The 15151-nt window shown below is 43.5% G+C and overlaps 1 protein-coding gene across 1 annotated transcript in view; it reads left to right on the plus strand.

The window, feature by feature from the left end:
* The window catches only part of LOC137291795 (VWFA and cache domain-containing protein 1-like), a 73781-nt gene that overhangs the window by 25099 nt on the left and 33531 nt on the right, over positions 1-15151 (plus strand). The window contains exon 5 of the mRNA XM_067823324.1: positions 4664-4802. Within this exon, the coding sequence (XP_067679425.1) occupies positions 4664-4802 (139 nt within the window). The remainder of the gene's footprint in view (positions 1-4663; positions 4803-15151) is intronic.

Consider the following 15151-nt stretch of genomic DNA (forward strand, 5'->3'; position numbering starts at 1 on the left):
GGAATATCTTTAAAACTGTTGACTAGATTCTTTTTAAATTTGGTACCTAGGTTCATCACAGTAAGGGAAAAATCCCAGTCAGGTCAAGGGGACTTTAACGTTTTACCTTCCTCTGCAAGGTATCTCAGGAACCATTGATTGGATTTTCCTTACACTGAACACCAAGCTTTAATTATGGACGGTGCAGGGCCCAGTCTATTTTGGTTACCTTCACTTAATTTTCAAGGTTACAATGACACTTTGAAGATTTTGAGCAAGGTATCTCAAGAACAGTTCACAGGATTTTCTTTATAGACTTTCAAAACTTCCCTTGAATCTTAGTGTGTGTGTGGGTGTGGGTGTGTTTTCGCGCACATGGGTTTTTGTGCAGACTCTGCATCTCACACTGTGAGACCTCAAGGTCAGCTAACTGCAGTAAGTCTAAGTGGCTGCTTGCTGGTGGCTGGCTGGTTGCAGACAGGTTACTGTTTCAACATATCACCCTTCCTTATGGATAGGCAGCTGCTTTATGAGAACTGGGCTGTTCCCCAAAAGATTTGCCACAGTTTCAAATGGTAGGTTTCTGCCAGAGAGATCAATGAAGGCAGTAATATGGGGCTCACTACCACTACTAGCACCACCAGGGCAAGTTAGAGGTGCGGACAGCTACCTGGAGGCACTGATATCTGGAGCAAAATCTCAACTCTGCAGGAGCAGTATGTTATGTTATGTTAATTAGACACATTACCTTCTGAGCAGGACAGTCATGGTCAGGCAGATCCTGCTGTATGGGTACATTGGTTCTTCATATTCGTTCTCCACCTTTTCAAAATATTTGTCTTAGATGTATGAAGTAATGTTCATATGTGCTATCTAATCATTAGATGATTCCAGCTATTTGTTGTATACTTCTGTCAAAATTTGTGTGCTAAACTGTGGTAATAGAAGAATTTCTTGTAAAGTTACCGGTGCCTTTGAGTTTATTATAAACCAAAGCTTATTGTGATTGACTTCAAACTTAGTTAAACAGATGTTATGTTCATTTTGAGCATGGATTTATTCCTGCAATCTGCCTTATGTATGCTTGTGTTTTGACTGGCATTTGACTTTACATTATGTCACATGGTCGGTTTGAAACAATAGCCATTGCTACACAAGCTTGTGGTGTGGGGCCAGGATTCCGTATTATTTTCTCAGCTGGCTTGTTGCAAGCCCTTGCCATTTGAACACTGTCCCCAAGCAGTTTCAAAGTGTTGTTTCCACATTGTGGATACATTTAGCAGTTCCTGATGAGGGTCCATGGCCTTTTGCTGTGTCCTTGGTGAAACCAGCCTTCCCACCTTAACTTCACCTTTTGCCTTTTCTAAATGCGAACAAGATGTCGACTAGCTACAATAAAACATTCCAAACTGTTTTATTTCTCTAGTAAGAGTTTATTTTTTACTTTTCTAAATGTGTGAGAATAAATGGTCGTATTTTCTTTTCCCTTTTTATATGCGTTTTCCTTTCACTTTTTTCTTTACTTATTTCAACACTTCCTCTGGAAGAATAGATCCCTCTCTTTCAGAAAAGACGACATGCTTGTTACTTCAAAGTGGTTAGCTGGATATAAGATGACCATCATGGGCAGCTGACTGTGGACCTGGATGAAACTCTACCCTTTTTTGAATACATTTATGCTGTCAAATTGACATAAGTCTCCTCTGTGTCTGATACAAACGGACTCTGATATAATTGTAATACTACAGACATATCCTCTATCATCAAAATCATATTTGCTGAGATAGTTTTTTACCGCTTGGTCATATATAATAAACTCTTCAGGAGAGCTTTATGAGGCTGAAATAAATTTGGTAGAGCGTTGAAAAGCTTCACACTGTAAAATGGACATGTGTTCACTGGCATCGCTAGTGCTACACATCTTTCACATTGTCCAGCTGCTGTGCAGTTTGGAAGTAAAACCTAATCTACTTAAGTTCCTTATTGTCACATCAACGTATCATGTAGATTGTTTATCATGGCATCTAATGGAACACTCTAATGAGGGCGTGGTTAGAGCAGGTCTTAAACTTGTTGGATGATAACATGATCAAGTGTCAATGAGAATGAAACGTTCTTATTTCATGAATAAGCCGTGCATGTGTTGTGTGTATAATTTTGACAATTCTACATTGTTTGAACAGTCATTCTGTTTGATGCGTGATGTAACAGCAAATGTCAGGTTGAGTCCTGTGCTAGGTTACATGGTGGCAGCAGCAGCAGCAGAAGCAGTGGCAGAACTATGTCTGGTACAGGAAACATAACTCACCTGAATAGCCCCCTACCTTTGTCCAACCAGTAGTCACTCAGCAAATCTCCTAGAAACTCACTCAGGCAGACAGCACACACAAAGGGTTAATTTTTATGTTGCACTCAGTTGAACACGCTTTGATGATCTTGGGTTGTCATGACTCTTGGCGTTTTGATTGTGGTGATCCACACAGTACCAGAATGCTAGGTGTGAGATTTTACGAGACTAAATGTGCACCCGTGCGGAAAAGAATTGCAAAGAAAAGAGCCTATTATGAAAGTATGTGGGGCATCTTCTATATGTATCTACCTATAACAAATCACAGGATACTTGCTTCACTTACTTGGTTTGAGGTACTTTCTGTTCTGCTAATGATGTGCCCCACTATGTTGAATATTCACTGATTTGGTGGTATATCTGCATTACACATCACAGTACAAGCATGCTCCAGTCATACTGGTACATTTTTTGTTGTTGTAGGGAAGGTCTTCTTCAAACAATATGTTGTCATAAATAAATGAAGTGATCTTTACAAGTTACATGCGATTGTAGTACTAGTAGACATGTGCAAATGTTGGGAATAGGAATCTAGCCCCTTGAATACCTTGTTGCTATAACTGCACACAGAGGCAGGCAAACCCTGAGTTATGCTTTGAAGCTGCTGGAGGCAAATGCAAGCCATCTGGGGACTCCTTAGATGTTGTCCTAGAGGTGAGGTGTTGGCTGTAGCTAATAACTGCTACTCTCCCACCTTCTGTAGCAAGCTTCATGCTGTGGGCCTTCCATAACCATCTTCCATTTTCTCCACACCTGCTTTTTACAGTTGGAGAAGGATTTATCTATAATAGAATGGTTTCCTCATCCCGTTGCTTACACAGAAGATGCACTACCTGCCCAATTAAGTATAATTTTTACTACACGTCACATCTCCTTTCCCCTACATACTGGCTGCACCACCTGCACCTCTTTCTTCCTTGGTGCAACTCTCAAAAGTGCTAATCATATGACTGTCATAGACCATTTCGTTCTGCAATGGAGTTGTCTTAACTCTTAAACTACTTTATTGAACATGGTCCTGGCTGTACTAGACACTAGAAAAAGTTGGTCATGCTCTCAACACTATGTTTTCTGTTGCATGTAATCAGTCATTCACAGACATTGAAATGTTTTATTGTAAGTTATACAGTGGAAGCTGTCTTACTTGGACCCTAAGTAATTCGTTTTTTTATATCATTCGGACGGAATTGTTGGTCCCAACAGAAGTTAACTAAGTTATCATTACATATAGCCTAACTAATTCGGACTTCATGTAACTCGGATTTCGGACTGAAACCTCTGCCCTTCAAGGTAATTTGCTATGAAAACATCGCTAATAAACTCAGACTAGCAGGATTGTCTGAGGCGGAAGTACTTTGTAGTTAGCCAATTACCAGCTTCAAATGGATTATCAGGTGTGATGATAACCAATTATCAAAAAGGAATTAGCAAAGCAGTTCAGCAAGCTGACACGACTCACTCAGTGTCATTTTGATGGTATGCGATTTTGCTGATATCCTTCGTGAGTTCAGGTGTGACTGAGGATGAGTATGTGACTTTTGACAATGACATTCCAATGGAAAATCCATCAGATGAAGATGGGGAACGTGAAATGATTGCTTCACATATGAATGTGACAGAGTGAGACACTGGCTGATGCTGATGGCCGAGGAGCCCAATAACACAATGCTGCATGTGTCCCATGTTGATGTGCTTGAGATGCTACAGAAAATCAAGTATTTTGCTCAGACCCATGATGACTGGATGCTACAATGTGCTTTGTTGTTAGAAACAGTGACTCAAAACTTTGTACTGAATCGGCAGTTTGCACAACACAAACAAACCCACCTGAAGGACTATTTCCACAAGTAAAGCATGACCATGCTGTCAATCAAACCATTGAATAAATAAACTAATCTATACAGTACATGTTTACTTGTTCATTTATTCATTTAGTTGTGTCTTTCATCATAACAGTACTATGCATGTGTATCTCCTGGTCAAGGGAGCTAACTCTTGATTCACCAGTCCAATTCTGACTCCTCGTAATTCGGACACAAAAGTCAGTCTCAGTCAAGGCTGAATTAGATTGCTTCCACTGTATTGCTGACTCCAGCCCTACTGTTGGTATTACAACTCACACAGTTTGTTGATGCAGTACCTATCATAACAATGAATGAGATAAAGCCAAATACAGTACTGTAGCCCTGGTCCCTGCAGTTGACATTGGCATGGGTCCAGTAATGGCCTTACGATGTTTATAAGATAAGTACCTTCAAAGGTTGAACAAAGGCAAAATGCACTTCCAGTGCTACATACATGTACAATGTGTTTAATGATTTTTACTGTCTCTTGCAGTTTGGAGCTCCAATGTCCAGTACTTTCCCAGTGTCAAATGGCAGTACTTCATCTCTGTATCGGGTATTCACAATGAATACCCAGCGAATGGTTTCCGCTGGGCGGAGGACTGCCGCAATGTTCATGATACCAGACACAGGTATGTGTATACACTTGTGCATTAAATGGAAGCCTGCTCTAGAGTTGTTCAGAAATAATTGCAAGGACAACTCTCCCCATGGTGTATTCAGTCAGTGTTCTTGAGTAACTTTTTCAACATACACACCATATTAGCTTTACTACGTGTTTGTTTGCATCAAATTTTATTATGTGAGCTAAGTTTGATCTTAACTGCAAACGTGGGAAAAAGGACATTTTTTGTCAGCAATGCAATAAAATTTGAGTATTCTCCACAAAGCAACTCACACTCATGATATTCTATTTTGTAGTGAGTGAGTTGAGTTTTACGCCTCACTCAGCAATATTCCAGCTAGATGGCGGCGGTCTGTAAATAATCGAGTCTGGACCAGACAATCCAGTGATCAGCATGAGCATTGATCTGTGCTATTGAGAACCGATGAAATGTGTCAACCAAGTCAGGAACCTGACCACCTGTTAGTCGCCTCTTACGACAAGCATAGTCGCCTTTTATGGCAAACATGGTTTGCTGAAGGCCTATTCTACCCAGGGACCTTCACGGGTCCCTATTTTGTAGGATTTTGAAAGATATATCATTAACAGGTTCTGAACAAAGTGCATTAACGTCCCATACAATGGCAACAAACAGCATTTGACCATAATCAGTCGGGTTACCTGGCCAAGTACATAATGTATTTCTTTTGGTTTGTGTTACCAATACAACTACGGATGCCACAATACATTGATACTTTTTCTATGTCAGTACAATTATTGATACATTCAAACTGTGTTGATGTTTAGTTTTGAAAATATCAGTTTAAGTATATTTATGTATCATTTACATTTTGTAGTAGAAATTAACCTTATTTTCAGACAGGTCCTTTGGGTCAGTAGACATAAAAATCTACTGGCCCAAACTGTTCTTTACTGGCTCAGTAAAAAAAAAATCATGCAGTAAAAAACTCATTTTATATTAACCAGCTGTGTAGTGAGGCAAACACACTTAAAATGATTTTTATGAGGCTTATTTTATCAGTTATCAGAAGAGGAGATATAGTTAGAAGTCTTTCCATCTTTATAATCAGCAATGACACATACCCTTGTTGCCCAGCAAGCGAGTAGTAGCATTCTTCTAATTCATCCAGACAAACTTCTGCTCTCCTGGTGCCTGTGGGCGAGTGTTAATTTCTATCCCTGTTCTTAGATGATAGGAGAGCAAACAAAAAATATTTTCCATGCATAAAGATGGGAAAATAGAACCTTTTAGTCCCTGAAAATCAAAACATTTATCTTTTCATGGACAATAATTAAATAGTATGAAATATAAATGTTCAAAATGTAACTAAATTCATGCAGTAAACCCACGAAAATAGGCATCGTGATGTGTATTTATGAATATTAACATGAGTATCATGATACGTATCGATTCATGAAAGTTATGTGTAGTAACATCCTTACCTGAAAAAGGCATAATTTAGCATCACTTCTCGTGACTGAAGCTATGAATACTCATTGTCTTAAAAAGTTGTCAAATGTAACATATTACATTTGAGATTACGCTTGCTCAGTGAAGTACAGAGTCTAGTCCATTATGTTAAAAACACTTCTTACATATTTTTCATGTGAATATGTGGGTTTAATAGACTTTTGTCAAGACATTTTAGGTATATTCTGTTCTACTTTGTAAATGTAAATCTTTGTATTTGTGTGATATTTTGATAAAAGTGTGCATTTCCGTCACTGAGATACGTATTGGGAAAGGGAGACACAAGAGTGATTGATAGTTATGGTGATGTTGGAGTGTGTTACTGCAGTGAGATAACTGGGAGTGACATTCTGTGTAGGGAAGCAAACTTCTCACCAGCAATTAGACCCTAGTTAATGTCACATCGGCACTGCTCACAAATGAGATTTCTCACAAAGCCACTTTGATTTCTTTGACAAAAACATGTAACATCCTGTCCACATTTCTTTCTGTGAGGCTGATCGCAAGCCGCTGGTGAAGCTCTCTCTTTCACAAAGCAACCTGCTCCTTTCATCTTGTGACTCATAAACGATCACAACTCAAATTAGCCTGAGCTACTTGATAACAAGTTCTAATTATGTTCGTTTCTGTAGCCAGTGCACAGTAGTATACATGACAGCATGAGACCTCTGTTTGTATGCTGAATGTGACCTGGAAATGATCATTCTTTGATGTATGATGCATAGCTGTAAGTATTGAATGTCCAGTTAATGTATGTGCCTGGATTCCAGATGAGATATTGGATCTATTCTGCTCCACACACACTACGATTTCTGTTTTTCCATCGCATGAAATGACAACAGCCGCTACAACCGCATAGTCTGTACAAAAGTCAAAATGTACGCACCATCTTTGTAGCCTTTTACAGCAGGTGCCCTAACATCACATCAGTTTCTTCTTCCTTCTTTATTAAAAAAAAGAATGCTAAAAAGGCTTTGTGTGGAGCATCTTTTGTAGATCTTTTATGTTAGTGTCAACCATCGAGTTATCAGTCCTTTAGAACTATCTATCACTACCACAAAACAAACATCCTGCACACAACCACAACAGTCCTCTGCCATGCACAGTGGATCCCATACACTACTACAACAGTCCTCTACCACATACAGTGGATCCCCCACACTACTACAACAGTCCTCTACCACATACATTGGATGCCACCCACTACTACAACAGTCCTTTACCACATACATTGGATGCCACCCACTACTACAACAGTCCTCTACCACATACATTGGATGCCACCCACTACTACAACAGTCCTCTACCACATACTTTGGATGCCACACACTACTACAACAGTCCTCTACCACATACTTTGGATGCCACACAGTATCACTACAGTCCTCTACCACATACAGTGGATCCCACACACTACTACAACAGTGCTCTACCACATACAGTGGATGCCACACAGTACCACTACAGTCCTCTACCACATACAGTGGATGCCACACAGTACCACTACAGTCCTCTACCACATACAGTGCATGCCACACAGTACCACTACAGTCCTCTACCACATACTTTGGATGCCACACAGTATCACTACAGTCCTCTACCACATACAGTGGATGCCACACAGTATCACTACAGTCCTCTACCACATACTTTGGATGCCACACAGTATCACTACAGTCCTCTACCACATACAGTGGATGCCACACAGTATCACTACAGTCCTCTACCACATACAGTGGATCCCACCCACTACTACAACAGTCCTCTACCACATACAGTGGATGCCACACAGTACCACTACAGTCCTCTACCACATACAGTGGATGCCACACAGTATCACTACAGTCCTCTACCACATACTTTGGATGCCACACAGTATCACTACAGTCCTCTACCACATACAGTGGATGCCACACAGTACCACTACAGTCCTCTACCACATACTTTGGATGCCACACAGTATCACTACAGTCCTCTACCACATACAGTGGATGCCACACAGTATCACTACAGTCCTCTACCACATACAGTGGATCCCACCCACTACTACAACAGTCCTCTACCACATACAGTGGATGCCACACAGTATCACTACAGTCCTCTACCACATACTTTGGATGCCACACAGTATCACTACAGTCCTCTACCACATACAGTGGATGCCACACAGTACCACTACAGTCCTCTACCACATACTTTGGATGCCACACAGTATCACTACAGTCCTCTACCACATACAGTGGATGCCACACAGTATCACTACAGTCCTCTACCACATACAGTGGATGCCACACAGTACCACTACAGTCCTCTACCACATACAGTGGATGCCACACAGTACCACTACAGTCCTCTACCACATACAGTGGATGCCACACAGTATCACTACAGTCCTCTACCACATACTTTGGATGCCACACAGTATCACTACAGTCCTCTACCACATACAGTGGATGCCACACAGTACCACTACAGTCCTCTACCACATACAGTGGATGCCACACAGTATCACTACAGTCCTCTACCACATACGGTGGATCCCACCCACTACTACAACAGTCCTCTACCACATACAGTGGATGCCACACAGTATCACTACAGTCCTCTACCACATACAGTGGATGCCACACAGTACCACTACAGTCCTCTACCACATACTTTGGATGCCACACAGTATCACTACAGTCCTCTACCACATACAGTGGATGCCACACAGTATCACTACAGTCCTCTACCACATACAGTGGATGCCACACAGTATCACTACAGTCCTCTACCACATACAGTGGATCCCACCCACTACTACAACAGTCCTCTACCACATACTTTGGATGCCACACACTACTACAACAGTCCTCTACCACATACAGTGGATGCCACACAGTACCACTACAGTCCTCTACCACATACAGTGGATGCCACACAGTATCACTACAGTCCTCTACCACATACAGTGGATGCCACACAGTACCACTACAGTCCTCTACCACATACTTTGGATGCCACACAGTATCACTACAGTCCTCTACCACATACAGTGGATGCCACACAGTATCACTACAGTCCTCTACCACATACAGTGGATGCCACACAGTACCACTACAGTCCTCTACCACATACTTTGGATGCCACACAGTATCACTACAGTCCTCTACCACATACAGTGGATGCCACACAGTATCACTACAGTCCTCTACCACATACAGTGGATGCCACACAGTATCACTACAGTCCTCTACCACATACAGTGGATGCCACACAGTACCACTACAGTCCTCTACCACATACAGTGGATGCCACACAGTATCACTACAGTCCTCTACCACATACAGTGGATGCCACAGACTACTACAACAGTCCTCTACCACATACAGTGGATGCCACACAGTATCACTACAGTCCTCTACCACATACTTTGGATGCCACACAGTATCACTACAGTCCTCTACCACATACAGTGGATGCCACACAGTATCACTACAGTCCTCTACCACATACAGTGGATCCCACCCACTACTACAACAGTCCTCTACCACATACAGTGGATGCCACACAGTACCACTACAGTCCTCTACCACATACAGTGGATGCCACACAGTACCACTACAGTCCTCTACCACATACAGTGGATGCCACACAGTACCACTACAGTCCTCTACCACATACAGTGGATGCCACACAGTACCACTACAGTCCTCTACCACATACTTTGGATGCCACACAGTATCACTACAGTCCTCTACCACATACAGTGGATGCCACACAGTATCACTACAGTCCTCTACCACATACAGTGGATGCCACACAGTACCACTACAGTCCTCTACCACATACTTTGGATGCCACACAGTATCACTACAGTCCTCTACCACATACAGTGGATGCCACACAGTATCACTACAGTCCTCTACCACATACAGTGGATGCCACACAGTACCACTACAGTCCTCTACCACATACAGTGGATGCCACACAGTATCACTACAGTCCTCTACCACATACTTTGGATGCCACACAGTATCACTACAGTCCTCTACCACATACAGTGGATGCCACACAGTATCACTACAGTCCTCTACCACATACAGTGGATGCCACACAGTATCACTACAGTCCTCTACCACATACTTTGGATGCCACACAGTATCACTACAGTCCTCTACCACATACAGTGGATGCCACACAGTATCACTACAGTCCTCTACCACATACAGTGGATGCCACACAGTACCACTACAGTCCTCTACCACATACTTTGGATGCCACACAGTATCACTACAGTCCTCTACCACATACAGTGGATCCCACACACTACTACAACAGTCCTCTACCACATACTTTGGATGCCACACACTACTACAACAGTCCTCTACCACATACAGTGGATCCCACCCACTACTACAACAGTCCTCTACCACATACTTTGGATGCCACACACTACTACAACAGTCCTCTACCACATACAGTGGATGCCACACAATATCACTACAGTCCTCTACCACATACAGTGGATGCCACACAGTACCACTACAGTCCTCTACCACATACTTTGGATGCCACACAGTATCACTACAGTCCTCTACCACATACAGTGGATGCCACACAGTATCACTACAGTCCTCTACCACATACAGTGGATGCCACACAGTATCACTACAGTCCTCTACCACATACTTTGGATGCCACACAGTATCACTACAGTCCTCTACCACATACAGTGGATGCCACACAGTATCACTACAGTCCTCTACCACATACAGTGGATGCCACACAGTATCACTACAGTCCTCTACCACATACAGTGGATGCCACACAGTATCACTACAGTCCTCTACCACATACAGTGGATGCCACACAGTACCACTACAGTCCTCTACCACATACTTTGGATGCCACACAGTATCACTACAGTCCTCTACCACATACAGTGGATGCCACACAGTATCACTACAGTCCTCTACCACATACAGTGGATGCCACACAGTACCACTACAGTCCTCTACCACATACTTTGGATGCCACACAGTATCACTACAGTCCTCTACCACATACAGTGGATGCCACACAGTATCACTACAGTCCTCTACCACATACAGTGGATGCCACACAGTATCACTACAGTCCTCTACCACATACAGTGGATGCCACACACTACTACAACAGTCCTCTACCACATACAGTGGATGCCACACAGTATCACTACAGTCCTCTACCACATACAGTGGATGCCACAGACTACTACAACAGTCCTCTACCACATACAGTGGATGCCACACAGTATCACTACAGTCCTCTACCACATACTTTGGATGCCACACAGTATCACTACAGTCCTCTACCACATACTTTGGATGCCACACAGTACCACTACAGTCCTCTACCACATACAGTGGATGCCACACAGTATCACTACAGTCCTCTACCACATACAGTGGATGCCACACAGTACCACTACAGTCCTCTACCACATACTTTGGATGCCACACAGTATCACTACAGTCCTCTACCACATACAGTGGATCCCACACACTACTACAACAGTCCTCTACCACATACTTTGGATGCCACACACTACTACAACAGTCCTCTACCACATACAGTGGATCCCACCCACTACTACAACAGTCCTCTACCACATACTTTGGATGCCACACACTACTACAACAGTCCTCTACCACATACAGTGGATGCCACACAGTATCACTACAGTCCTCTACCACATACAGTGGATGCCACACAGTACCACTACAGTCCTCTACCACATACTTTGGATGCCACACAGTATCACTACAGTCCTCTACCACATACAGTGGATGCCACACAGTATCACTACAGTCCTCTACCACATACAGTGGATGCCACACAGTACCACTACAGTCCTCTACCACATACAGTGGATGCCACACAGTATCACTACAGTCCTCTACCACATACTTTGGATGCCACACAGTATCACTACAGTCCTCTACCACATACAGTGGATGCCACACAGTATCACTACAGTCCTCTACCACATACAGTGGATGCCACACAGTATCACTACAGTCCTCTACCACATACTTTGGATGCCACACAGTATCACTACAGTCCTCTACCACATACAGTGGATGCCACACAGTATCACTACAGTCCTCTACCACATACAGTGGATGCCACACAGTACCACTACAGTCCTCTACCACATACTTTGGATGCCACACAGTATCACTACAGTCCTCTACCACATACAGTGGATCCCACACACTACTACAACAGTCCTCTACCACATACTTTGGATGCCACACACTACTACAACAGTCCTCTACCACATACAGTGGATCCCACCCACTACTACAACAGTCCTCTACCACATACTTTGGATGCCACACACTACTACAACAGTCCTCTACCACATACAGTGGATGCCACACAGTATCACTACAGTCCTCTACCACATACAGTGGATGCCACACAGTATCACTACAGTCCTCTACCACATACAGTGGATGCCACACAGTACCACTACAGTCCTCTACCACATACTTTGGATGCCACACAGTATCACTACAGTCCTCTACCACATACAGTGGATGCCACACAGTATCACTACAGTCCTCTACCACATACAGTGGATGCCACACAGTACCACTACAGTCCTCTACCACATACAGTGGATGCCACACAGTATCACTACAGTCCTCTACCACATACTTTGGATGCCACACAGTATCACTACAGTCCTCTACCACATACAGTGGATGCCACACAGTATCACTACAGTCCTCTACCACATACAGTGGATGCCACACAGTATCACTACAGTCCTCTACCACATACAGTGGATGCCACACAGTATCACTACAGTCCTCTACCACATACAGTGGATCCCACCCAGTATCACTACAGTCCTCTACCACATACAGTGGATCCCACCCAGTATCACTACAGTCCTCTACCACATACAGTGGATGCCACACAGTATCACTACAGTCCTCTACCACATACACTGCATGCCACACAGTACCACTACAGTCCTCTACCACATACTTTGGATGCCACACAGTATCACTACAGTCCTCTACCACATACAGTGGATGCCACACAGTATCACTACAGTCCTCTACCACATACAGTGGATGCCACACAGTATCACTACAGTCCTCTACCACATACAGTGGATCCCACACACTACTACAACAGTCCTCTACCACATACAGTGGATGCCACACAGTATCACTACAGTCCTCTACCACATACAGTGGATGCCACACAGTATCACTACAGTCCTCTACCACATACAGTGGATCCCACACACTACTACAACAGTCCTCTACCACATACAGTGGATGCCACACAGTATCACTACAGTCCTCTACCACATACAGTGGATGCCACACAGTATCACTACAGTCCTCTACCACATACAGTGGATGCCACACAGTATCACTACAGTCCTCTACCACATACAGTGGATGCCACACAGTACCACTACAGTCCTCTACCACATACTTTGGATGCCACACAGTATCACTACAGTCCTCTACCACATACAGTGGATCCCACACACTACTACAACAGTCCTCTACCACATACTTTGGATGCCACACACTACTACAACAGTCCTCTACCACATACAGTGGATCCCACCCACTACTACAACAGTCCTCTACCACATACTTTGGATGCCACACACTACTACAACAGTCCTCTACCACATACAGTGGATGCCACACAGTATCACTACAGTCCTCTACCACATACAGTGGATGCCACACACTACTACAACAGTCCTCTACCACATACTTTGGATGCCACACACTACTACAACAGTCCTCTACCACATACTTTGGATGCCACACAGTATCACTACAGTCCTCTACCACATACAGTGGATGCCACACACTACTACAACAGTCCTCTACCACATACAGTGGATCCCACACACTACTACAACAGTCCTCTACCACATACATTGGATGCCACCCACTACTACAACAGTCCTCTACCACATACAGTGGATGCCACACAGTATCACTACAGTCCTCTACCACATACAGTGGATCCCACCCACTACTACAACAGTCCTCTACCACATACAGTGGATGCCACACAGTATCACTACAGTCCTCTACCACATACAGTGGATCCCACCCACTACTACAACAGTCCTCTACCACATACAGTGGATCCCACACACTACTACAACAGTCCTCTACCACAAACAGTGGATCCCACACACTACTACAACAGTCCTCTACCACATACAGTGGATCCCACCCACTACTACAACAGTCCTCTACCACATACAGTGGATGCCACACAGTACCACTACAGTCCTCTACCACATACAGTGGATGCCACACACTACTACAACAGTCCTCTACCACATACATTGGATGCCACCCACTACTACAACAGTCCTCTACCACATACTTTGGATGCCACACAGTATCACTACAGTCCTCTACCACATACAGTGGATGCCACCCACTACTACAACAGTCCTCTACCACATACAGTGGATCCCACCCACTACTACAACAGTCCTCTACCACATACTTTGGTTGCCACACAGTATCACTACAGTCCTCTACCACATACAGTGGATGCCACACAGTATCACTACAGTCCTCTACCACATACAGTGGATGCCACACAGTACCACTACAGTCCTCTACCACATACTTTGGATGCCACACAGTATCACTACAGTCCTCTACCACATACAGTGGATGCCACACAGTATCACTACAGTCCTCTACCACATACAGTGGATGCCACACAGTACCACTACAGTCCTCTACCACATACTTTGGATGCCACACAGTATCACTACAGTCCTCTACCACATACAGTGGATGCCACACAGTATCACTACAGTCCTCTACCACATACAGTGGATGCCA

Source organism: Haliotis asinina, chromosome 7 (genome assembly GCF_037392515.1).
Source record: "Haliotis asinina isolate JCU_RB_2024 chromosome 7, JCU_Hal_asi_v2, whole genome shotgun sequence".
Classification (NCBI taxonomy): Eukaryota; Metazoa; Mollusca; class Gastropoda; order Lepetellida; family Haliotidae; genus Haliotis; species Haliotis asinina.